Genomic DNA, 26,973 nt, shown 5'->3' with positions numbered 1-26,973 from the left:
CCAAAGCATCACTACTCTTACATTTCTAGAGATTCTCTGAACATGTACAATGATACATGTATATGTAAATATCATTAAAATAAATTGTACTTATATTTTAAATTTACTTGTGTAAATTTTTTATGAACATTAGAATGACCAAGAATATGAAAATGAAATATTTCTATAGGTTTTAAAAGTAGGAAACTGATGACAATAATGCATATAAAGATAAATGTGTATAGTAACTTAAATGTGGGAATAGAAATGTGCCTATTAATGTATAAAAAGTTACTAATCAAAATGAAAACTCAAACCAAAAAATTTATAAATAATCATTAAAAATTCTTAGGAGATAAAATAAAAATATGGTTTGAATTATGATGTTCTTCTCTTGCATTTTCTTTTAGGGATGAACTGGAATCAGTAAGAAAAGAGTTCATACAACAAGGAGATGAAGTTAAATGTAAATTGGACAAGAGTGAAGAAAATGTATGTTATATTTAACAACAAATTAGATTCAAAGATTTAATTTATAAAAGTAATAAGACAAAGTGATGTAGTATTTTATAAATAACTAGTGATCTAGGTACTAAGCTATTAACATTTAAAATATGGGTTAAAAGAGGCTTTAGAGATGACTTAGGCATTAAAAGCACTTGCTGCTCTTGTCAAGGACCCTCAGGTTCATTTCTCAGCACGCACATGATTTATAACTGTCTGAAACTCTAATTGTATGAGATATAATACTATCTTCTGGATTCTGCAGACACTGAACACATGTGGTACATATATACAAAAGTAAAACACCCTCCATGCTGTTAGAATTCACTTCCTATGATAACTCTGAGTCACAACTTACTAATTTCTGTGTTCCATATTGGCTGCTCCAGCCCTATGGCCATGTTTTTTTATGGCTTAGATATTCCATTGTGGCTCTCCTTCTCCCTTCTGCATGTTATTCCTCTTCCATGGCAGCTCCTTTCTCCTTTCTCTCCTCTTCCTCCTCCTGGTTTCAAGCCCAGGAAAATCTAAATCCTACCTATATCTCTTCTCAGCTGTTGGCTGCTGGCATCTTTACTTACCAATCAAGAATTAACTGAGATTGGGTCTCTCAGTGTCTCATGTGAGGACTCTCTTGTCTTTGGGGCAGTTTTGGGAGACCCAAATTAACATTACAATACAAGCAGCATTGGGCCAACCCACTAAAATGCTGTGATAATATTTAATATATTAAAAAGTGTGTATTGTGCCTTGAACATGGTTTCAGTAAGTTGAAATAAGATATCACAAAACTATGAGAATATAAAGCATGCCACATGGTTATACAGTATAGTATTTTATTGCTCAAAACTTACTAAGTTTGGGTATACTTTTTAGTAGAAGGAACATCAATCAACTTAAGCATAACAGAAATTAGTAGAAGATAGAGTTTTAACATGTAGAAGAATATTACAAATTTTCTTATTTTTTTATCAGATATTTTCTTTATTTACATTTCAAATGTTATTCCCTTTCCTGGTTTCCCCTCCAGGATTCTCCTATCTCATTCCCACTCCCCCTTCCTCCCTCCTGCCTCCCTGCCCTGGCATTCATTCCCCTACACTGGAACACTGAACGGTCGGTCACAGGACCAAGGGCTTCTCCTCCCATTGAGGCCATCCTCTGCTGCATATGTGGCTGGAGCCATAGGTCCCTCCATGTGTACTCTGTTTGGTGGGTTAGTCTCTTGGAGCTCTAGGGGGTCTGGTTGATTGGTATTGTTATTGCAAACCCCTTCAGCTCCTTCAGTCCTTTCTCTAACTCCTCCATTAGGGACCCTGTTCTCAGTCCACTGGTTGGCTGTGAACATCTGCCTCTGTATTTGTCAGGCTCTGGCAGAGCCTCTCAGGAGACAGCTATAATTTTAAAAAGCCATAAATTATTTGAGAAATCACTGAAAGTATGAAAACCTATGAAGATTTAAACAATATTATGTCTGGAATTTTGATGGGGATTGTGTTAAATCTGTAGATTGCTTTTGGTAGGATGGCCATTTTTACTATGTTAATCCTACCAACTCATGAGCATGGAAGATCTATCCATTATCTGAGGCGGTTTTTTTTGATTTTTTTCTTGAGAGACTTAAAGTTCTTTTTATTTTTTATTATTATCTTTAATCTTTTTTATAGCCAGTCATCATCCCCCCTCTCATTCTGCCCTCTGACAGTTCCTCATCCCATTCTTCTTCCTCTGTCTCCAAGAGAATATCCCCCCACACCCACACACCCCTCCAGTTCTCTCCATTTCATGGGGCCACAAGTCTCTCAAGGGTTAGGTGGGTCTTCATTGAGGCCAGACCAGGCAGTTGTCTGCTATATGTGTTGGAGACCTCGGACCAGCTAGTATAAGCTGCCTGCCTGTCTGAGAGATCTCGAGGGTTCAGTTTGTTTAGATTGCTGGTCTTCCTAAGGGGCAACACTCCTCCTCAACTTCTTCCAGCCTTTCCTTAATTGAACCACAGGGGACCCTGACTTTAGACTATTAGTTGGTGCAAGAATCTGCATCTGTCTCAGTCAGCTGCTTGTTGGGCTTCTCAGAGGGCAGCCATGCTAGGCTCCTGTCTGTAAATACATATCATCAGTAAGAGTGCCAGACCTTGGAGCCTCCCCTTGAGATGGGGTCCCAATTTGGGCCAGTCACTGGACTTTCTTTCAGATTCCTAGCACCCACATAAAACATGAGCACAAGGGCACAAAGTGTGAATCCTAGCTCTGGGAAGGCAGAGACAGGTTATCTCTGGAATTCATTTGTTAGCCAGCTTAAATAAATTGATAAACTTCAAGCTCAGCTAGAGAACATATTTTACATGTACAGCATACAAGCATGTATAAAACACATATGAGAGGGGGTGGGAGGGGAACATGAAGAATTTAAAGTATAATTTGTAATAACTTTTTATTAGTTTAGAAAATATTAGTGATAAGAGGACTGGAGAGATGGCTAAAGCATTAAAGAACAAGTAATGCTCTTTACAGACTACCTTAGTTCTACAGCACCCATATTGTTTGGAAACTCACAGCTGCCTATAACTAGCTGCAGGGATCTGACATCTTCCTCTGAACTTCATGGGTACCTGCATTCATGTGCACAGGCCCACACAAACACACACACACTACACATAATTCAAAGTAATAAGAAAAATCTTTTTAAAAAGAAAATACTGGTAGTTAGGCATGAAGTTAAATATATGATGTATATTAGCTTATTTCTGTTTTCTGCAGTTGGATTTCACTTTACTAATAAAAAGTTTCCAGATGAATATTGAAATTATAAATATTTTTAGATAGTTTCCTTGGCGATTAGTTGAATTACACTCCTTTTTTTCCTAGTCCACTACCTTAGTTTAGATGGTTGTTTTGCACATATGTTACCTATCTTAGCTCCACTTTCTTCATGTCTTCAAAAAGAAGTTATAATACCTATTTTTTACTGAGTTATAAGTTTTATATAAATGCTTTTATTAGATGTATTTAAGACACAAAGATTTATGTATATAATTCAGTATAGTTCATGCTGGGTGGCATAATAATCCTTTAGTCCCAGCACTCAGGAGGAGAAGCAGGCAGATATCCATGAGTTGAAGGCCAGCCATGGAATATGTTTTAGGACAGCCAGAGATACACAGAGAAACACTATCTCAAACAAAACAAAACAATATATAATATTTATATATAGTTTATGCATATGTGTTGTGAAATACTAAGGTAGTTAAGAGATCACATAAAGGTATATTTTTTAAAAAAACAATGAAACAAACTGGGTGAGCTAATAAATATTTTTATAAATATGTAAAACTATAATTTCATTGTAAAATACCTAAGAAAATGTAATTCTAATTAGTATTTTAAATATGATGTCAAATAATTTTTTTAGGCTCGAAGCATTGAATGTGAAGTTTTAAAGAAAGAAAAGCAGATGAAGATATTAGAAAATAAGGTACTATTTTAATACTTTAATTTAAATATAATTAATTTAAATTTAATACAAATAATTTAAAATTTTTGGAAATAAGTACTTAGTGAAATATATGAAAGGGTTTTGAAGGACCAGTCTTTCTATTATTCTCCTTTAGAAGGCTTTGAGGAATAATAAAATGTTTTTTTTAAATATTACTATTTATTTATTTATTTTTATTTTATGTGCATTGGGGTTTTGTTTGTATGAGGGTGTCATATTCTCAGGAATTGGACTTTGAGAGAGTTGTGAGCTCTTATGTGGGTGTTTAGAATTGAACCCAAGTCTTCTGAAAGAGCAGCCAGTGTTCTCAACCACTGAGCCATCTCTCCTGACCCAATACAGTGTTTTTTTCTTTTTTTTTAAACTTTATTTTAAAAAACAAAGATAAAAGAAAAAAAATTTTACACATTTTTGCATAAATATATATACAAATACAATTGTGTCAGTGCTTGGCTTTTTTTTTTTTTTTTTTTTTTAAAGGTTTGATACTCTGCATTAAGGTCTTACTAGTTACAATGAGCAAAAAGAACATGTAAAACAGAATGTAATCCGGAATTAGTCAAGGTTTTCTTGGTGTGTAAGGATTGAGCATAATGTTTTTTGCTTTTTTGGTTTTTTTTCTTCACACAGTCTGTGAGTTGTTTCTGGGGCAGTCTGAGCCCTCTGGGGTTAGCATCCCAATATCAGTGACTGCATATTATGTCTGTTCTGTTATGACTGGGTTATCTCACTCAGGATGATATTCTCTAGGTGCAACCATTCTCTTAAGAATTTGGTTAAGTCATTGTTTCTGATGTCTGAGTAGTACTCCATTGTATAAATGTACCACAATTTTTGTATCCATTCATCTACTGAAGGACATCTGGGTTCTTTCCAGCTTCTGACTATTATAAATAGAGCTCCAGTGAACATTGTGGTGCATGTATCTTTGATGTATATTGGAGTGTCTCTGGGGTATATGCCCAGAAGTGGAATAGCTGGATCTTCAGGTAGGACTATGTCCAATTTTCTGAGGAATCACCAGAGTGATTTCCAGAGTGGTTGTATCGGTTTACAACCCCACCAACAGTGGAGGAGTGTTCCTCTTTCTCCAGAACCTCGCCAGCATCTGCTGTCATCTGAGATTTGGATCTTGACCAATCTGACTGGTGTGAGGTGGAATCTCAGGGTTGTTTTGATTTGCATTTCCCTGATGGCTAAGGATGTCTAGCACTTCCTTAGATGTTTCTCAGCCATTCGATATTCCTCAATTGAGAACGTTTTGTTTAGCTTTGTACCCCATTTTTAAAATAGGGTTGTTTGATTCTCTGGTGTCTAGCTTTTTGAGTTCTTTGTATACATTGAATATTAGGCCTCTATCTGATGTGGAGTTGGTAAAGATCTTTTACCATTCTGTTTGCTGCCATTTTGTTTTCTTGACAATGTCCTTAGCCTTACAGAAACTTTGCAATCTCATTAAGTCCCATTAGTTAATCTTTGACCTTAGAGCACGAGCCATTGGTGTTTTGTTCAGAAAATTTTCTCCTGTGCCTATGTGTTGTAAGGTTTTCCCTACTTTCTCATCTAATAGTTTCAGTGTATCTAATAGTTTAATGTGGAGATCTTTGATCCACTTACACTTGAGCTTTGTACAAGGAGATAAGAAAGGGTCTATTTTCATTCTTCTGCATGGTGAGTGCCAGTTGGACCAACACCATTTGTTGAATAGGCTGTTCGTTTTCCATTGAATGTTTACAGCTCCTTTGCCAAAAATCAGGTGACCATATATGTGAGGGCTCATTTCTGGATCTTGTATTCTATTCCATTGATCCACGTGCATATTTCTGTACCAGTACCATGCAGTTTTCAGCACAATTGCCTTGGAATATAGCTTGAGGTCAGGGATAGTGATTCCCACAGATGTTTTCTTGTTGTTGAGGATGGATTTTGCTATTCTAGGTCTTTTGTTATTCCATATGAAATTGCACATTGCTCTTTCCAACTCAATGAAGAACTGGGTTGGAATTTTGATGGGGATTGCATTGAATCTGTAGATTGCTTTTGGTAGGATGGCCATTTTAAAAATGTTGATCCTTCAAATCCATGAGCATTTTCTGAGAATTTTCATTTTCTTTCCATTTTCTGAGATCTTCCTCTATTTCCTGCTTTAGAGGTTTGAAGTTCTTGTCATACAGGTCCTTCACTTGCTTAGTTAGAGTCACACCAAGGTATTTCATATTGTTTGTGACTATTGTGAAGGGTACCTTTTCCCTAATTTCTTTCTCCACATATTTATCCTTTGAGTATAGGAAGGCTACTGATTTGTTCAAGTTAATTTTGTATCCAGCCACTTTGCTGAACTTGTTTATCAGCTGTAGGAGTTCTCTTGTGGAATTTGTGGGGTCGCTTAAGTACACTATCATGTCATCTGCAAAAAGTGATGGTTTTACTTCTTCCTTTCTGATTTGTATCCCTTTGATTTTCTTTTGCTGTCTAATTGCTCTGATCAGGACTTCCAGTACTATGTTGAATAGGTAGGGGGAAAGTGGGCAGCCTTGTTGAGTCCCTGATTTTAGTGGGATTGCTTCAAGTTTCCCATCATTGAGTTTGATGTTGGCTGTTGGTTTGCTGTATATTGCTTTTATTATGTTTAGGTATGGACCTTGGATTCCTGTACTTTCCAAGACTTTTAACATGAAGGGGTGTTGAATTTTGTCAAATGCTTTCTCAGCATCTAGTGAGATGACCATGTGATTTTTTTTCTTTGAGTTTATTTATATAATGGATTACATTGATGGATTTCCATATTTTAAACCATCTCTGCATCCCAGGGATGAAGCCTACTTGGTCATGGTGAATGATCGTCTTGATGTGTTCTTGGATTCGGTTTGCAAGGATTTTGTTGAGTATTTTTGCATCAATGTTCATAAGTGAGATTGGTCTGAAGTTCTCTTTTCTTGTAGGGTCTTTGTGTGGTTTAGGAATGAGGGTTATTGTAGCCTCAAAAAATGAGTTAGGTAGTATTCCATCTGATTCTATCTTGTGGAATAGTTTGGAGAGTATTGGTGTTATATAGGCAATAAATGTCTGATAGAATTCTGCACTGAACCTGTCTGGACCTGGGCTTTTTTTGGTTGGGAGGCTTTTGATGACTACTTCTATTTCTTTAGTTGGTATGGGATTATTTAGATTGTTTACCTGGTCCTGGTTTAACTTTAGAATCTTGTATCTGTCTAGGAATTCATCCATTTCCTCCAGATTTTCCAACTTTGTGGAGTATAGGCTTTTGTAGTAGGATCTGATGATTTTTTGAATTTCCTCAGTTTCAGTTGTTATGTCTCCACTTTCCTTTCTGATTTTGTTAATTTGTATACTCTCTCTTTGCCCTTTAGTTAGTCTTGCTAGCGGTTTTATCAATCTTGTTGATATTCTCAAAGAACCAGCTCTTGGTTTTGTTGTTTCTTTCGATGGTTCTTTTTGTTTCTATTTGGTCTATTTCTGCCCTAAGTTTGAATTATTTCTTGCTGTCTACTCCTCTTGGGTATATCTGCTTCCTTTTGTTCTAGAGTTTTTAGCTGTTTTGTCAAGTTGCTGATGTGTGCTCTCTCCAGTGCTCAGGGCTATGAGTTTTTTTCTCAGTACTGCTTTCATTGCATCCCATAGGTTTGGGTATGTTGTGTTTTCGTTTTCATTGAATTCTAGAAAATCCTTAATTTCTTTCTTTCTTTCTTCTTTGACCCTGCTATCGTTTAGTTTCCATGTGTATGTGGGCTTTTTGTTGTCTTTGTTGTTAAAGACCAGCCTTAAACCATGGTGATCTGAGAGGATGCTGAGAGGATGTATGGGAGTATTTCAATCTTCTTACATCGATTGAGGCTCATTCTGTCTCCAATTATGTGGTCAATTTTCGAGAAGGTGCCATGGGGTGCTGAGAAGAAGGTGTATTCTTTTACTTTAGGATGATATGTTCTGTAGATATCTATTAATTCCAGTTGGTTCATAGTCTCTCCTAGTTTTACAGTGTCCTTGTTCAGTTTCTGTTTCCATGATCTGTCCATTGGTGAGAGTGGGGTATTAAAGTCTCCCACTATTATTGGGTGAAATATATTTTTTGAGCTTTATTAAGGTTTCTTTTATGAATGTGGGTGCTTTTGTATTTGCAGCATATATGTTAATGATTGTTCCCAACCTTTTACTCTGAGATAGTGTCTGTCTTTGTCTCTGAGATGATTTTCCTGTATGCAGCAAAATGCTGGATTTTGTTTATGTATTCAGTCTGATAGCCTATTTTTCTTTATTGGGGAGTTGAGACCATTTATGTTAGTAGATATCAAGGAATAGTGGTTTCTGTTTCCTGCTATTATTGCTTTTGTAGGTTGAGTTGTGTCTGTTTCTCTTTCTTCTTTTTGTTTTCTTGCTTAGGTGTTTTCTTTTTTTTCTAGGATGTAGTTCCCCTCATTGTATTGGGTTTTCCACCTATAATTCTTTGTAGTGCTGGGTTTGTGGTCAGATATTGTGTAAATTTATATTTGTTTTGAAATATCTTCATCTCTCCATCTATGGTGATTGATAGTCTTGCTGGGTATAGCAGCTTGGGCTGGCACTTGTGCTTCCTTAGGGTCTGCATGATGTCTGTCCAGGCTCTTCTAGCTTTCATAGTCTCTGTTGAGAAATCAGGTGTGATTCTGATTGATCTGCCTTTATATGTTACCTGACCTTTTTCCCTTACTGCTTTTAGTATTCTTTCTTTGCTTTGGGCACTTGGTGTTTTGACTATTATGTGTCGGGAGGAATTTCTTTTCTGGTCCAACGTATTTGGAGTTCTTAAGGCTTCTTTTATGTTCGTGGTCATCTCATTCTTAAGGGTAGGGAAGTTTTCTTCTACAATTTTGTTGAAGATATTTACTGTGCCTCTTAGTTGATATTCTTCTCTCTCTTCTATTCCTATAATTCTTTGGTTTGGTCTTCCCATTGTGTCCTGCATCTCCTGGAGATTTTGGGTTAGGACCTTTTCGGTTTTTGCATCTTCTCTGGCTGTTTTGTCTATGTTTACAGTCTTTGGCCACCGAGATTCTCTCTTCCATCTCTTGTAGTCTATTGGAAATGCTTGCTTTTCTGACTCCTGATTTCTTTTTTAGGATTTCTACTTCTAGGGCTATCTCTTTTAATGTTTTCTTTATTGTGTCAATTTCCGTTTTAAATTCCTTCTTCCATTCCTTCATCTCTTTGGTTCTGTTTTCCTCTAGTTCTTTGAGTGATTTTCTTGTTTCCTCTTTAAAAGCTTTTGATTCTTTTTGCTTTACTCCTGTTCTTGTTTAAGGATCTCTATCATCGTCTTGAGGTATGATTTTAGGTCTGCGTCTTCTTTTTCTGGAGTGTTTGACATTCCAATGTTTGCTGTGATGGGAGAGCTGGGTACTGGTGTTGCCAGGTTGTCTTGGTTTCCTTGGGATATGCTCTTTCGCTTTCCTCTTGGCATCTTGTTGTCAGTGATATGTTCTTTCCTTTCCCTTGTACCTGGCTTGTGTCCCTGGTCTAGGTGGCGGATGGTCTGAGCCTTGTTCTGTGCCCCAAAGCCACCGGGTGGGAACAGAGGTCCCAGTGCTGGGTTCCTGGTCCCTGGATCAGGCAGGGTGGGGGCATGTTTTCCGTGCGCACACGGCAGAGATCTCTCTGCTCCCTGGCTGCTCATATATCCTTCTCACCTGGCCATAACTGCTGGTCCAGGTGGCAGATGGGCTGAGCCCTGTTCTGCCCAATACAGTGTTTTCATTGATGTTTCTTTGAAGAGGCTCTGGATTTACCAATTTTGAATAGGCTTTTGAAGAGAAAGTTTTATTTAACCCCATCTTAGCTTTTTCTTTTTTCTAAAACTGTATACTCATAAGTAGCAATATTCATTGTGAATACTCTTAAAATAACAAGATACTTCTATAAATCATTCAGCTGTTTTGCTCATTTCCAAAATTGAGCTGCAGAAAAATTTCTACCCTCTTTATTCACTATATGTCTTTTTCTATACTTAATCCTCCATACAATGAATAGTCTTCTGGAAAATGTCATTTACTGTCTGAAGTCTTTACCTCTAATAATACTCATTCTTTTTTTTCAACTGAAGGAAGTAATTATTTCAGCTTGTAAATAAAATAGTTGTAGATTAATAAGGAAGCTCATAATGAGGATCTAAGTAGTCTTTTTGACAAAATAAAAATGCTTTATTTTTTTAATAAATAAAAATTTCATGTAACGTTAGTTTTACCTGTTGCAGTGGGTTTTGTTTATTTTCATTTATCTATTGAGACAGAGTCTTACAGTGTAGCCTTGACTGTCCTGGAATAGTGAACCAGACTGGCCTTGAACTTACAGAGATGGACTTGTCTCTGCTTTTCCCTTTTTTTAAAATTTTTTTTTTAGTACAGAATAGAGTTTATTCATGGCATGGGGAAGTTAAGAGGGTAGTAGAGGCAGAGAGAAGAGTAGAGAGGTAGAGAAGTAGAGGAGTAGATGCTGGCCATGAGTACGAGGAGAGAGTGGGAGGAAGGGAAGGAGAAGAGGGGCAAGGGGGGAACAAGAGAGCAACAGAGAGAGGAGGGCAAGAGATTGTCTCTGTTTTTTTAGTTCTTGTGTAAGGCTGGTACTAATGTGAACAAATCAGAGAAATTCTTTTCATGTTTTATCAAGTTGTTTTTCTTAATTTTCTTTTGAAATTATTCTCAATTTTGAGCTTTGGACGAAACAGTGTTACATCCCTGAAATCCCAGTTTATAGGAGGCTAGGATAGGATGGAGTCAGTTTGGGTAAACAGCGAGACAGTAATTTAAAAAGTGATCACTGTAAACATAAAGAGCAGTGCTACATAAAATTGACTTATATTCAGAATATTAGTTGACCGTGGTGGCTATATGTGAGTATTATAAGAAAAATATTTAACAATGCTTTTTTTTAAAGAAGTATAAAATATAGAGTTTATTAAGGACATGGGGGAGTTGAAAGGAGTACAGACAGAGAAAGGCAGAGAGGGGAGGGGAATGAGGAAAGAAGGAACAGAGAGGGAAGAGAGTAAGACGGTAAGAGAATAAGAGAGTAAGAAAGCTGGACTAATACAGTTTAATTCAATTTTGCATGTACTCAGATGAAATAACACCATTAAGTAACATTAAAAAGTGACTTAGTATGTCAATAAGAGGAATTGGAATTTTGTGGAGGCAGAATATCATATTATGCTTCTCTTAACTTTAATAACATTAGAATCTTAAAAATGAGAATGAGGGAACAAAGTAATGAAGAAGACAGTATTTTTATTCTTACCATTACTGATGCTTTTCTCAGCCTTCTAGTAATAGCATCCAGCCTTCTGTATAAGCTTGTCCAATAGGCATATTTTACTTAAAATAGTTTAATTTATATTTCTTAAGATATGTCATATTTATATACTCATGTTTATAAAAATCTACAGTTTTACATTGACAGAATGGCTGGAAATCACAAGTTAGCCTTGTTACTTCATACAATTTTATTAGTTTCAAATTGTTTGTTTTGATTAGAATATTGAGTAAAATTGTATAATTTTTAAAATAATTTTACAGTGTAATAATTTAAAGAAACAAGTTGAAAGTAAAAGCAAGAATATCGAAGAGCTTCACCAGGAGGTAGGTTTTCTTAATATGTTCTCAAAATCATCCCAGTATTTTTACAATAGTTTTAGAGAGCAGTGCATTCATTTGTAGTGATTTAAGTATAAGTCATTGGCATTGTAAGTCTTGATTAGCTTTGTGATTATTAACTATAATTAACTTTCCATAGAATAAAACCTTGAAAAAGAAGAGTTCAGCAGAAAACAAACAACTGAATGCATATGAAATAAAGGTATTTGACATTTATATTTTTGTTTTCTTAAATGCTAGTAGATACATGAGTCTTTAGGAATATTATACTACTTATTTATAATTTAATGGTTACCTTTCAATACTATTATTATTATTATTTTTTTTGGTGAGCACAAAGTTTAGTTTAATACCCTGTCTCAGACATACTGTACAGAGTGATTAAACAAGACAACAGGTGTCAATCTTTGTCCTGGTACGTGCATGTGAGCACACACACACACACACACACACACACACACACACACACACACACACACACAAACATACCATCTTTTTTTTTACTTTGTCTGAATATTCTTTATTTGGTGCTTCTTTCTTTCTTTTTTTTTTAATTGAACAACTTTTTTTTTTTTTAAAAAACAAAGATAAATGTACGAATTTTAAGCATTTTTGCATAAAAGTATATGAATACATTTTTGTCAGTGCTTGTTTTTTTTTTTTTTTAAGGTTTGATAGTGTGCATTAAGATCTTACTCGTTACAATGAGCATAAAGTACACGTAAAACAAGATGTAACCTGGAATTAGTCAAAGTTTTCTTGGTGTGTAAAAATTAAGCATAATGATTTTTGATTTTTGTTTTTTGGCCTTTGTTTTTCTTGAACTTCATATAGTCTGTGAGTTGTTTCTGGGGTGTTCAAAGCTCTGAACACCCCTTGTTCAGTTTCTTTTTCCATAATCTGTCCATTGATGAGAGTGGGGTGTTGAGGTCTTCCAGTATTATTGTGTGGGGTACAATGTATTTTTTGAGCTTTAGTAGGGTTTCTTTAATAAATATGGGTGCTCTTGTATTTGGAGCATATATGTTAAGGATTGAGATTCCACCTGACAAAATTTTTCTGTAATGAGTAAAAAGTGTCCTTCCTTGTCTTTTTTGATAACTTTTGGTTGAAAATCTTTTTTTTCGATATTAGAATGACTACTCCAGCTTGTCTCTTGGGGATGTTTGCTTGGAAGGTTTTTTCCCAAACTTTTACTCTGAGATAGTGTCTGTCTTTGTCTCTGAGATGAGTTTCCTGTATGCAGCAAAATGCTGGATTCTGTTTATATATCCAGTCCGATAGCCTATGTCTCTTTATTGGGGAATTGAGTCCATTTATGTTAACAGATATTAAGGAATAGTGGTTGCTGTTTCCTGCTATTTTTGCTTTTAGAGGTAGAGTTGTGCCTGTGTGTCTTTCTTCGTTTGGTTTTCTTGCTTAGGTATTTTCTTGTTTTTGCAAGGATTGAGTTTTCCACCTATAATTCGTTGTAGTGCTGGGTTTGTGGTCAGATATTGTGTAAATTTAGTTTTGTCCTGGAATATCTTGGTCTCTCCATCTGTGGTGATTCCAAGTTTTGCTGGGTATAGCAACTTGGGATGACACTTGTGTTTTCTTAGGGCCTGCATGATGTCTGTCTAGGATCTTCTAGTTTTCATAGTCTCTGTTGAGAAGTCCGGTGTGATTCTGATTGATCTGCCTTTATATGTTACCTGACCTTTTCCCTTACTGCTTTTAATATTCTTTCTTTGATTTGGGCACTTGTTGTTTTGACTATTATGTGTTGGGAGGAATTTCTTTTCTGGTCCACTCTATTTGGAGTTCTGTAGGCTTCTTTCATGCTCATGGTCATCTCATTCTTAAGGGTAGGGAAGTTTTCTTCTACATTTTTTAAAAAGTTATTTACTGTGCCTCTTAGTTGATATTTATTCTTCGCCCTCTTCTATTCCTATATTCTTTAGGTTTGGTCTTCTCATTTTGTCCTGTATCTCCTGGATATTTTGGGTTAGGAGGATTTTGGCTTTTGCATGTTCTCTGACTGTTTTGTCTATGTTTTTCATGTTGTCTTCGGCCCCTGAGATTCTCTCTTCCATCTCTTGTAGTCTGTTGGAGATACTTGCATCTGTGACTACTGATTTCTTTTTTAGATTTTTCTACCTCTAGGGTTGTCTCTTTTAGTATTTTTTTATTGTTTCCATTTTTATTTTAAATTACTTCTCTTTGGTTTTGTTTTCCTCTAGTTCTTTGATTTCTTTGAGTGTTTTTCTTGTTTCCTCTTTAAAAGCTACTATTTCTTTATGCTTTTCCTCCCGTTCTTGTTTAAGGATCTCTATCATCATCTTGAGGTATGATTTCAGGTCTAAGTCTTCTTTTTCTGGAGTGTTTTGCATTCCGCTGTTTGATGGGAGAGCTGGGTTCTGGTGTTGCCAGTTTGTCTTGGTTTCCATTGGGTAAGTTCTTTCGCTTTCATCTTGCCATCTTGTTGTCAGTGATTGGTTCCTATCTCTCCTGTGTACCTTTCCTGTGTCCCTGGATTTCCGCTGTTCCAGGTGGCAGATGGCCTGAGTGTTTGGTCCATATGCACGGGCCCTCTGGGTGGAAACCGAGTCCCTAAGGCAGAGTTCCTGTTCCCCTGAACCAATGGGGGAGTGGGGGGGGCGCACTTTCAGCTTGCTCGGCCCAGACCTCTCTGCTCCAGCTACTCGAAGTGCAGTCTCACCAGGCCTACGTCCCTGGATCTCCACTGTTCCAGGTGGCAGATGGCCTGAATGTTTGGTCCACACGCACAGGCCCTCCGAGCGTTTCTCTTCTTTCACCTTTATATGGGTTCTGGGGATTAAATTCAAGTTGTTATGTTTGCACAGTAAGTGACTTTACCTACCTAGCTATTTCTCTGGCCTTGCTGTTGGTAATTTAAGTTGTTAAATACTTAGGAAGTTATTGAAAATATCTTATAATAAGTTGCACATGTAACATGCCCATGATTGAGACATTTCAGTTTTACATACTTATCATAGAAAATTTGTATACATTTATACCACAGATTTTTCTTAAGAACATAGAATTAATTAGGGATCTAAGAATAATTGAATACATAAACAGTCTGTGATATATTTATGTAATGGGATACTGATAACCAGAGAAAATCAACAAACTATATTATGCATATTAGTATTTGGTACAAGCTTTGTATCTAAAAAGCAAAAGAAAGAATATATAGACCATGAAAGTATTGGATAAGTTAAAAAAACAAATAGTTATTTGAGGAAATATATAAAACAGATAAAATTGTATTTGAGGAAACATAAAACAGAAAAAGTATTAAATAATAGTTACTGGGTTGACAGATGGCTTAGTATCTAAAGGAAACTGCCACTAAATCTGAAAAACAGAGTTAGGTTCTTGGTTCCACATGGTACAAAGAAAAAACTGACCTCTGCAAGTTGTCCTCTGACCTCCACATGCATGTGGTGCCTCTCTTCTGACTCTATATAAATAGATAACTATAATAAAAGTTTTAAAGTACTAAAACAGTCCTTATAAATATTAAGAATACTTACAGCTACTTTGAGGAGGAAGCAATGATGAGCAAAGCCATGATTTATATTAGTAATATCTGTACCTTAGAGTTAATAGTTGATTTATGGATACTGAATGCTTTCTGGTTCACACTGTTAATACTATCTGTGTCTTCTTGATGGTATTCTTGTCACCTACTCTGACACATTTCTTTAGTTAAAATTTATGTCTCAGGAAAAGTGAATCTGTGCAGTAGGTGCTGGTTCAAGATTCTTTGTATCTCTTGATAATTACTGTATTTGAGGAATATTATATAAAATGAGAAACCAAAAAAGTAAAAGCATTCTTTACAGAAAACATAAAATATTTTATTTTAATGCATGGGGTTTCAGTTGGGAGAGGTAATTAAAAATTAATTACAACTTACTAACACAAATATTAGAAATTTATTAAGGGATAGGCATGGTGGTACAAGCCTTTATTTCCAACACCCAGGAGGCAGAGATGGAGACAGGAATACTTCTGTGAATTTAAGGCAGCCTGATGTGAATAGTGAGTTTCCACGACAGCCAGAACTACATAGAGAGACCTTGTTTAAAGGAAAAAAGAAGAAAAAAGAAAATGAAAAAGAAATTCATTAAAAATAAATATGTGGCAATAACCCAGAAACAAAGATAGCAGGGCAAGAACCCACACCTATGAGAAATGCCCCTACCTTGGTTATGATAAACCACACGTGCTAGTAGATGTACTTGTAGATGGTTGTGGGAAAGGGTCTTTGATCGGGTATAGACTCACAATGGATGCCAAAGCTCTTTTTTTTAAATTGGATATTTTCTTTACTTACATTTCAAATGTTATTTCCTTTCCTAGTTTTCCCTCTGGAATCCCCCTATCTCACCCCCCCTTCCACTATGAGAGTGCTTCCCCACTGACCTACCCATTCCCTCCTACCTCCCTGCCCTGGTATTCCCTTATACTGGGGCATCTAGCCTTCACAGGATCAAGGGCCTCTCCTCTCCTTGATGCCTGATAAGGCCATCCTTGGCTACATATGCAGCTGGAGCCACACGTTCTTCCATGTGTACTCTTTGTTTGGTGGTTTAGTCTCTGGGGGTGGAGGTCTGGTTGGATGATATTGTTTTTCCTATGTGATTGAAAACCTCTTCAGCTCCTTCAGTCCTTTCTCTTTTTTATTGGGGACACCATTCTCATTCCAATGGTTGGTTGAGAGCATTTGCCTCTGTATTTGTTAGGTTCTGGCAGAGCCTCTGAGGAGACAGCTATATCAGGCTCCTGCCACAAGGTACTTCTTGGCATCCTCAATATTGTCTGGATTTGTTGGCTGTATATGGGATGGATTCCCTGGTGGCCTTTCCTTCAGTCTCTGCTCCACACTTTGTCTCTGAATTTCCTCCTGTGAATATTTTGTTCCTCCTTCTAAGAAGGACTGAAACATCCACTCTTTGGTCTTCCATCTTCCTGAGCTTCATGTGGTTCATGGATTGTATCTTCGGTATTCTGAGCTTTTGGGCTAATATCCACTTATCAGTGATTGTATACCATGTGGTTTGTGTGTGTGTGTGTGTGTGTGTGTGTGTGAGAGAGAGAGAGAGAGAGAGAGAGAGAGAGAGAGAGAGACAGACAGAGAGAGAGAGAGAGAGAGAGAGAGAGAGAGAGAGAGAGAGAGAGAGACTGGGTTATCTCACTCAAGATGACATTTTCTAGTTCCATCCATTTGCCTAAGAATTTTATGAAGTCATTGTTTTTGAAAGCTGAGTAAAACTCCATTATGTAAATGTACCACATTTTCTGTATCCATTCCTCTGCTAAAGGACATCTGGGTTCTTTCCAGCTACTGGCTATTGTAAATAAAGCTGCTATGAATATAGTAGAGCATGTTTCCTTGTTATATGTTAGAGCATCTTTTGGATATATGCCCAGGAGTGGTATAGTTGGGTCCTTGGGTAGAACTATGTCCAATTTTCTGAGGAACCGCCAGAATGATTTCCAGAGTGGTTGTACCAGTTTGCAATTCTACCATTATTCTTGCCAGCATCTGCCCTCACCTGAGTATTTGATCTTAGACATACAGGACTGATGTGAGGTGGAATCTCAGGGTTGTTTTTTTTTTTTTTTTTTTAAATGACTTTATTTTACAAAACAAAGATAAATGTACAGATTTTAAACATTTTTTTTGCTTAAAATTATACGTTTTTGTCAGTACTGTTTTTTCAGACATTGAAATAATTTTTACATAAAACCATGTGAATATATTTTTTTAGTCAGTACTTGATTTCTTTCAAGGGCTTGACAGTATGCATTGAAAACCTAATAGTTACAATAAGCGTAAAGTACATGTAAAACAAAACCCAACATGGAAATAGTCAAAGTCTTCTTGTTTTGTAAATATATGTATATTTTTTTGTTTTCTTTATTTCTTGGACTTCATACAGTCTGTGAGTTGTTTCTGGGGGAGTGCAAGCCTTTGGGGTTAGCATCCCACTATCAGTGACTGCATATTATGTCTGTTCTTTTGTGACTGGGTTGTCTCACTCAGGATGATATTCTCTAGATGCAGCCATTTTCTTAAGAATTTGGTTAAGTCATTGTTTCTGGTGGCTGAGTAGTATTCCATTGTGTATATGTACCACAATTTTTGTATCCATTCATCTTCTGAAGGACATTTGGGTTCCTTCCAGCTTCTGGCTATTATAAATAGAGCCGCTATGAACATTGTGGTGCATATATCTTTGTTGTGTATTAAAGTGTCTCTGGGGTATATGCCCAGAAGTGGAATAGCTGGGTCTTCAGGTAGTACTATATCCAATTTTCTGAGGTATCGCCAGACAGATTTCCAGAGTGGTTGTATCGGTTTACAACCCCACCAACAGTGGAGAAGTGTTCCTCTTTCTCCGCAGCCTCGCCAGCATCTGTTGTCATCTGAGTTTTGGATCATGGCCAGTCTGACTGGTGTGAGGTGGAATCTCAGGGTTGTTTTGATTTGCATTTCCCTGATGGCTAAGGATGTCGAGCACTTCATCAGGTGTTTCTCAGCCATTCAGTGTTCCTCAACTGAAAACGTTTTGTTTAGCTCTGTACCCCGTTTTTTAATAGGGTTATTTGATTCTCTGGTGTCTAGCTTTTTGAGTTCCTTGTACACCTTGGATATTAGGCCTGTATCTGATGTGGTGTTGGTAAAGATCTTTTCCCATTCTGTTGGTTGCCGATTTGTTTTCTTGACGATGTCTTTAGCCTTACAGAAACTTTGCAATCTCATTAAGTCCCATTTGTTAATCTTTGACCTTAGAGCTTGAGCCATTGATGTTTTGTTCAGGAAATTTTCTCCTGTACCTATGTGTTGTAAGGTTTTCCCTACTTTCTCATCTAATAGTTTCAGTGTATCTGGTTCAATGTGGAGATCTTTGATCCACTTACACTTTAGCTTTGTACAAGGAGATAAGAACGGGTCTATTTTCATTCTTTTGCATGCTGAGTGCCAGTTGGACCAGCACCATTTGTTGAATAGGCTGTCCTTTTTCCATTGAATGTTTACTGCTCCTTTGTCAAAAATCAGGTGACCATATACATCAGGGCTCATTTCTGGATCTTCTATTCTATTCCATTGATCCACATGCCTATTTCTGTACCAGTACCATGCAGTTTTCAGCACAATTGCCTTGTAATATAGCTTGAGGTCAGGGATAGTGATTCCCGCAGATGTTTTTTTGTTGTTGAGGATGGATTTCGCTATTCTAGGTCTTTTGTTATTCCATATGAAATTGCACATTGATCTTTCCAATTCCATGAAGAACTGGGTTGGAATTTTGATGGGGATTGCATTGAATCTGTAGATTGCTTTTGGTAGGATGGTCATTTTTAAGATGTTGATTTTTCCAATCCATGAGCATGGGAGATCTTTCCATTTTCTGAGATCCTCCTCAATTTCTTTCTTTAGAGGTTTGAAGTTCTTGTCATACAGGTCCTTCACTTGCTTAGTTAGAGTCACACCAAGGTATTTCATAGTTTTTGTAACGATTGTGAAGGGTACCTTTTTTCTAATTTCTTTCTCCACATGTTTGTCCTTTGAATATAGGAAGGCTACTGATTTGTTTGAGTTAATTTTGTATCCAGCCACTTTGCTGAACTTGTTTATCAGCTGTAGGAGTTCTCTGGTGGAATTTTTGGGGTCACTCAAGTACACTATCATGTCATCGGCAAAGAGTGATGTTTTTATGTCTTCCTTTCCGATTTGTATCCCCTTGATCTTCTTTTGCTGTCTAATTGCTCCAGCCAGGACTTCAAGTACTATGTTGAATAGGTAGGGGGAGAGTGGGCAGCCTTGTCGAGTCCTTGATTTTAGTGGGATTGCTTCAAGTTTCTCGCCATTAAGTTTGATGTTGGCTGTTGGTTTGCTGTATAATGCTTTTATTATGTTTAAGTATGGGCCTTGGATTCCTGTTCTTTCCAGGACTTTTAACATGAAGGGGTGTTGGATTTTGTCGAATGCTTTCTTAGCATCTAGTGAGATGACCATGTGATTTTGGTCTTTGAGTTTGTGTATATGGTGGATTACGTTGATGGATTTCCTTATGTTAAACCATTCCTGCATCCCAGGGATGAAGCCTACTTGGTCATGATGAATGATCATTTTGATGTGTTCTTGGATTTGGTTTGCAAGGATTTTGTTGAGTATTTTTGCATCAATGTTCATAAGTGAGATTGGTCTGAAGTTCTCTTTCCTTGTAGGGTCTTTGTGTGGTTTAGGTACGAGGGTTATTGTAGCCTCAAAAAATGAGTTGGGTAATATTCCATCTGATTCTATCTTTTGGAATAGTTTGGGGGAGTATTGGTGTTATATCCTCAATAAATGTCTGATAAAATTCTGCACTGAACCCGTCTGGACCTGGGCTTTTTTTGGTTGGGAGGCTTTTGATGACTTCTTCTATTTCTTTAGGTGTTATAGGGTTATTAAATGGTTTACTTGGTCCTGGTTTAACTTTGGGACCTTGTATCTGTCTAGGAATTCATCCATTTCCTCCAGATTTTCCAATTTTGTGGAGTATAAGTTTTTGTAGTAGGATCTGATGATTTCTTGAATTTCCTCAGTTTCAGTTGTTATGTCTCTACTTTCCTTTCTGATTTTGTTAATTTGGATACTCTCTCTTTGCCCTCTAGTTAGTCTGGCTAGTGGTTTATCAATTTTGTTGATTTTCTCAAAGAACCAACTCTTGGTTTTGTTGATTTTTTTCAATGGTTCTTTTTTGTTTCTATTTGGTCTATTTCTGCCCTAATTTTGATTATTTCTTGCTGTCTACTCTTTTTGGGTATATCTGCTTCCTTTTGTTCTAGGGCTTTTAGCTGTGCTGTGAGGTTGCTGATGTGAGCTCTCCCCAGTTTCTTTTTGGAAGCACTTAGGGCTATGAGTTTTCCTCTCAATACTGCTTTCATTGCATCCCATAGGTTTGGGTATGTTGTGTTTTCGTTTTCGTTGAATTCTAGAAAATCCTTAATTTCTTTCTTTATTTCTTCTTTGACCCTGCTATCCTTTAACAGAGCATTGTTTAGTTTCCATGTGTATGTGGGCTTTTTGTTGTCTTTGTTGTTGTTAAAGACCAGCCATAGACCATGGTGATCTGAGAGGATGCATGGGAGTCTTTCAATCTTCTCATATCAATGGAGGCTCGTTCCGTGTCCAATTATGTGGTCAATTTTTGAGAAGGTGCCATGTGGTGAGAAGAAGGTGTATTCTTTTACTTTGGGATAGTATGTTCTGTATATATCTATTAATTCTAGTTGGTTCAAAGTCTCTGTTAATTTTATGTTTCCATGATCTGTCCATTGATGAGAGTAGGATGTTGAAGTCTCTTACTATTTTTACGTGAGGTTCAGTGTGTGCTTTGAGTTTTTTAATGAGGCTTCTTTTATAAATGTAGGTGCCTGTCTTAGTCAGGGTTTCTCTTCCTGCACAAAACATCATGACCAAGAAACAAGTTGCAGAGTAAAGTGTTTATTCAGCTTATACTTCCATATCGCTGTTTATCACCAAAGAAAGTCAGCACTGGAACTTAAGCAGGTCAAGAAGCAGGAGCTGATGCAGAGGCCATGGAGGGATGTTACTGGCTTGCTTCCCCTGGCTTGCTCAGTTTGCTCTCTTGTAGAACCCAGGTCTACCAGCCCAGTAATGGCACCATCCACAATGGACTGGGCCCTTCCCCCTTGATCACTAGTTGAGAAAATGCCTTTGAGAAAAGCTAAATCTCATGGAGGCATTTCCTCAACTGAGGCTTTTTTCTCTGTGATAATTTCAACTTGTGTCATGTTGACATAAACCAGCCAGTACAGTGTCCTTGCATTTGGAGCATAGGTATTCAGAATTAAGAGTTTATTTTGCTGGATTTTTTCCTTTGCCAAGTAGGAAGTATCCTTCCTTATCTTTTTTTGATAACTTCTGATTTAGTCAATTTTATTTGATATTAGAATAGCTACTCCAGCTTGTTTCTGGGGACCATTTGCTTGGAAAATTGTTTTTCAGCCTTTTATTCTGAGGTAGTGCCTGTCTTTGTCACTGAGGTGTGTTTCCCGTTTGGAGCAAAATGCTGGGTTCTCTTTATTCTTTTATTTTTACTTTTTTTTATTTAAACAACTTTATTTTAAAAAACAGATAAATGTACAGATTTTTTGAAAGCATTTTTGCATAAAACTATATGAATATATTTTTGTCAGTACTTGTTTTTTTTTTTTTTAAAGGTTTGATAGTATGTATTGAAATCTTACTATGAACATAAAGTACAAGTAAGACAAAACGTAACATGGAAATAGTCAAAGTTTTCTCAGTGTGTAAAGATTAAACATAATGATTTTTAAATACTAAGAATTGCCACAAGGCTACATTATTAGCTCTTGAATTACTAATGATTTAAGATCTAGGTGTATCACATTCTGAGAGGGTACTATACACTTAATTTTTTTTTCTAAGAAGGACTGAGGCTTCCACTTTTTGCTGGGTCCTCTTTAAGTAACTAGTCTGTTAGTCTATGTCTTTTTATTGGGGAATTCAGTCAATTGATACTGAGAGATATTAGGGACCAGTGATTGTTGTTTTTTGTTACTGCTTTAGTTATTAGAGTTGGAATTATGTTTGTGTGGCTGTTGTCTTTATGGTTAGTTGAAAGAATATCACTTTCTTGCTTTTTCTAGGGTGTGTTTTCTCTCCTTGTATTGGAGTTTTCCTAGTATTATTCTTTGTAGGGCTGCTGGATTCATGGATAAGTATTGGGTAAATTTGGTTTTGTCATAGAATATATTAGTTTCTCCATCTATGTTAATAGAGTGTTTTGTTGGATATAGTAGCCTGAGCTGGCATTTGTGTTCTCTTAGGATCTTTATGACATTTGCCCAGGATCTTCTAGTGTTCATAGTTACTGTTGACAAGTCTGGTGTGATTCTGATAGGTCTGCCTTTATATGTTACTTGACCTTTTCCCCTTACTGCTTTTAATATTCTTTTTCTTTGTTTTGTACATTTGGTGTTTTGACTATTATGTGACAGGAGAAATTTCTTTTCTGGTCCAGTCTATTTGGAGTTTTATAGGCTTCTTGTATGTTCATAGTCATCTTTCTTTAGGTTAGGGAAGTTTTCTTTTATACTTTTGTTGAAAATATTTTCTGGCCTTTTAAGTTGGGAATCTCCCCTCTCTTCTACACCTTATATCCTTAGGTTTGATATTTTCAGTGTGTCTTGAATTTCCTGTATGTTTTGGGTTACAAACTTTTTGAGTTTTGCATTTTCTTTGACTGTTGTGTCAATGTTTTCTATGGTTTCTTCTGCCTTTGAGATTCTCTTTTCTATCTCTTGTATTCTGTTGGTGATACTTGCGTCTATAATTCCTGATCTCTTTCCTAGGTTTTCTATCTTTAGGGTTGTCTCCCTTTATGATTTCTTTTATTATTTCTGTTTCCATTTTTTAGATCCTGGATGGTTTTGTTCAATTCCTTTACCTGTTTGGTTGATTCTAATGTTTCTTCTTTAAGGGTGTCTACCTGTTTACCTGTGTTGTCCTGTATTTCTTTAAGGGAGTTATTATTTAAAACCTTCTTAAAGTCTTCTAAAATAATTATAAATTGTTGTTTTTAAGTCAGAATCTTGCTTTTCTAGTGTGTTGAGGTATCCAGGACTTGCTATGGTGTGTGGGTGAACTGAGTTCTGATCATGCCAAGTGGTCTTGGTTTCTGTTAATTAGGTTCTTGGACTTACCTCTTGCCATCTCCTTATCTTTGGTGTTAGCTGGTCTTGCTGATTTTGACAGTGGCTTGACCCTCTTATAAGCCTATGTGTCAGCACTAGTGGGGGACCAGCTCTCTCCCAGCAGGGTTTGGGTACAGAGAGATGTGGCACAGGGTCAGCTCAGTGTGCACACAGAAATTGTAAAGATTCTGTGCCGAACTGCTTCTCCTTTTCTGTGTCCTGAAGGCTCCGGGCAGGTCTCTCAGAGTAGAAGTGGTGGTCTTACCTGTGCTCTCAGGTGTGTCAGCAATTCTGGGGGATCAGCTCTCCTCTAGTAAGGTCTGTGTACAGAGAGCTGTGGCACAGGATCAGTTCCGGGCACAGGTGGAAATAGGAAGAATCCCATTTGTCCATTTGATCTTAGAGTATAAGCCATTGGTGTTCTGTTCAGAAAAATTTCCCCTGTGCCTATGTGTGTGAGGCTTTTCTCCACTTTTCTATTAGTTTCAGTATATCTTGTTTTATATGGAGGTCCTTGATCCACTTGTTCTTGAGCTTTATATAAGGTGATAAGAATGGATCAATTAGCATTCTTCTACATGCTGACTGCCAGTTGAACCAGCACCATTTGTTGAAAATACTGTTTTTTTCCACTGGATGGTTTTAGCTCCTTTGTCAGAGAGCAAATGACCATAGTGTGTGGGTTCATTTCTGGGTCTTCACTTCTATTCCATTAATCTACCTGCATACAAGACTCTTTTTCAACGAAATGCATTTTTGGTTATGAACTCCTTCCTGGGTGGGTTAGCCATAAAGAATTTTCTTCTACCAGTCTTGCTTCCTGCAAAGCTGCTGTTGCTACTTTGTCCTTATCACCACAAGGGACATGGTGGATCATTTTAGTATCATGTATCTTAATAGTTGTAAGTTCACATATATAGTACACTTAGTTCATGTATATAGTACACTTAGATGTTTCACTTTGAAGAAAAAGCTGAAAGCTACTCAAAGTTGGATTTAAATATTATTCAATCTGATAGAATCTTGCTTTTCTAGTGTGTTGGAGTATTCAGGACTTGTTGTGATGGGTGGATTACTAGGGCATATCAGTGGAAGCTTGTACATATTTTTATGGAGCATTACTTATAATTTTTAAGTAAAATGTTTTGAAATGAAAATGTGGTTGTTTATATTGTATTGCTTGAGAAGACTAAATCTATATTTTAAGTGTCAAGTTAGACTTTGAAAATTGAAACACATTTCTTCATTTGAAAAATGTAAGAAAATGATTCAGTCATAATTTTCAAGAATTTTAGTGTTTACAAAACTACAGGTGATTATGGACTATTTTCAAGTAGTCTATGGAATTTACTAAATTAATGTTATTTTCTTTACTTATAGGTCAATAAATTAGAGTTGGAATTAGAAAGTACCAAGCAAAAATGTGAAGAAATGGCTAACAACTACCAGAAAGAAATTGAGAACAAAAAGATAGCAGAAGAAAAGCTTTTGGGAGAGGTAGAAAAGGCTAAATATGCCAAGAACTTATTGTACTAAAAATGTTTGTTGATTAGCTTTAAAAATTAGTACTTTTGCTGGGGAGTGGTGCATGCCTGTAACACTAGCACTGGAGAGTCAGAAGCAGGTAGATCTCTGTGAGTTTGAGGCCATCCTGGCCTTTAGAGTGAGTTTCAGGACAGCCAGCATTACATAGAGAAACCCTGTTTCAAAAAATAAAAAAGTACTGTTAACTTTTAAATTGCATTTAACAAGTTTTAATATATTTATAATAAGAAAATGATCAGATAATAGAAAGTATTATTCTAATGAGTAACATGTAATTTAAAAATTTTAAAAATATTTATAAAAGTATTTATAATACATTTTTACTTTTTGAAACATCCTAAAATAAATCAAACAAGTAGTCCCTTTTTTATTTGTTTCATTTCTAATTTTCTGCTGTTTTAGTTTTATATCTCATGTAAGTAGAATATGTGATTCTTAAATGGAAAAGTTTAATTTTTAAAATGTGGTATAAGGCTCAGCACCAATAAATAAAAAGAAATACTTTTTAAAAAATTTGATAGGTTGAGAAAGCCAAAGCAACAGCCGATGAAGCCGCAAAGTTACAGAAAGAAATTGATTTACGGTGCCAACATAAAATAGCTGAAATGGTAGCACTTATGGAAAAACATAAGGTAACAATATAATACAATTAGCACTTAGACCATATGTCTATTAAAATGAACTTAAGGCAGTCTTCTGATTTATCAAAGAAGTATTTTCTATACAACAGGAACTAATTATAGCTTGAATATTATTGATCCTGGTTCTCTAAGTTCAGATTTTAACCATTCAAAGTTGCACTGAGGTGCTACTTTCTCTAACACCTCATATTTTATTATTTATGGTCAAGAGAAGTAGTCATGTTTCATGAATTCTTTTAGTAGTCTCATAGCACTTCCCATATTTTATTAACTACATACCCAGGATATTTCTCATTAATATTTCTATTTGCTGAATGTATCTAACATTTACAAACTGAACAAATTTTTTCAAGAGAATACATAAATAAAAAAGTTATGGTTGTCGGCCTAGCCTTTAGTGGATGACCCATTTCTCTGAGGAAAGACTAATATTTGTTGTATGTTTTAGTTTTTGTATTGTTTGGGTAATTCTTCTTTTAGGAAAGATTCATTTTCCTTTAAATTTGGAAAGGAAGTAGGGTGCCCTTACCTATTAATTTTTAAAAATTGTTAGCAGAATCTAACATTATTATGAGGTAATATATCAATAGGAATTTGAATGCAGAATTTAAGTAATATTACAAGCTATATTCTTAGATGATGAAATTTAGTGTTTCCAATTAAAATAACTATTTTTTTATTGTGTTAGACTATATCCTAAACTTGTTTATATTTCACTGTTTAGGTTGTTAGAATACATATGAAGGTACATTTTCACATAAATGTATAGTGAAGCTTTTCTTCTGGTGTAGTGTACCAATCTTATAAAAATAACCTATTCTATTTTAATATGCATAAAATGCCCTGCTTTGTTTAATACAGCACCAATATGATAAGATTGTTGAAGAAAGAGACTCAGAATTAGGACTTTATAAAACTAGAGAACAAGAACAGTCATCAGTGAAGGCTGCTTTGGTAAGATACAAAACAAATATCAATAAAGGCCAACTTTTAAAATATCAGAATTGAGGAAGAAGAATAACACTAAGTAGAGCTATGATATTTGATTTGTAGAATCTGAAAGGATTTTTACTTATTTTTTAGTTAAATGCTTTTCCAATTTATTTTACATTGTAGCTTAAAGTGTCATTTTAACAGAGGTGTTAAAAAGTCAGTTAAACTGAACTTAAAGCCTTGATGTTTATGAGAGGAGAGTGGGGTGGAATTAGAGAATATAAGTAAATGTGTTAACATGTATACATACACTATTTTAGTCCTTAGAACTGTGAGAAACTTGAAATTTATTTACTTGAGTTAGGTTCTGTTCTATTATCAATGTTCATATTTTCTGAGTTAATTCTTTCTAGAGCTGAATTTATTTGGGACACTAGATTACAGTTTCATTGATTTAAGAAAATATAGAAGCATTTACTCCTTTA

General features: G+C 36.0%; 1 protein-coding gene across 1 annotated transcript in view; it reads left to right on the top strand.

The window, feature by feature from the left end:
* SYCP1 (synaptonemal complex protein 1) overlaps positions 1–26,973 on the top strand; it is a gene marked incomplete at both ends in the record, with an annotated part of 96,090 nt that overhangs the window by 55,420 nt on the left and 13,697 nt on the right. The window contains 7 exons of the mRNA XM_080916005.1: positions 390–471; positions 3,895–3,957; positions 11,544–11,606; positions 11,761–11,823; positions 24,750–24,866; positions 25,436–25,546; positions 26,417–26,509. Coding sequence (XP_080772131.1) covers positions 390–471; positions 3,895–3,957; positions 11,544–11,606; positions 11,761–11,823; positions 24,750–24,866; positions 25,436–25,546; positions 26,417–26,509 — 592 coding nt within the window. The remainder of the gene's footprint in view (positions 1–389; positions 472–3,894; positions 3,958–11,543; positions 11,607–11,760; positions 11,824–24,749; positions 24,867–25,435; positions 25,547–26,416; positions 26,510–26,973) is intronic.

This window comes from Micromys minutus (genome assembly GCF_963924665.1).
Source record: "Micromys minutus genome assembly, chromosome: 4".
In the NCBI taxonomy this organism is placed as follows: domain Eukaryota; kingdom Metazoa; phylum Chordata; class Mammalia; order Rodentia; family Muridae; genus Micromys; species Micromys minutus.
The sequence above is the reverse complement of the archived record's forward strand: the minus strand, read 5'-3'. Positions and strand labels throughout refer to the sequence as shown.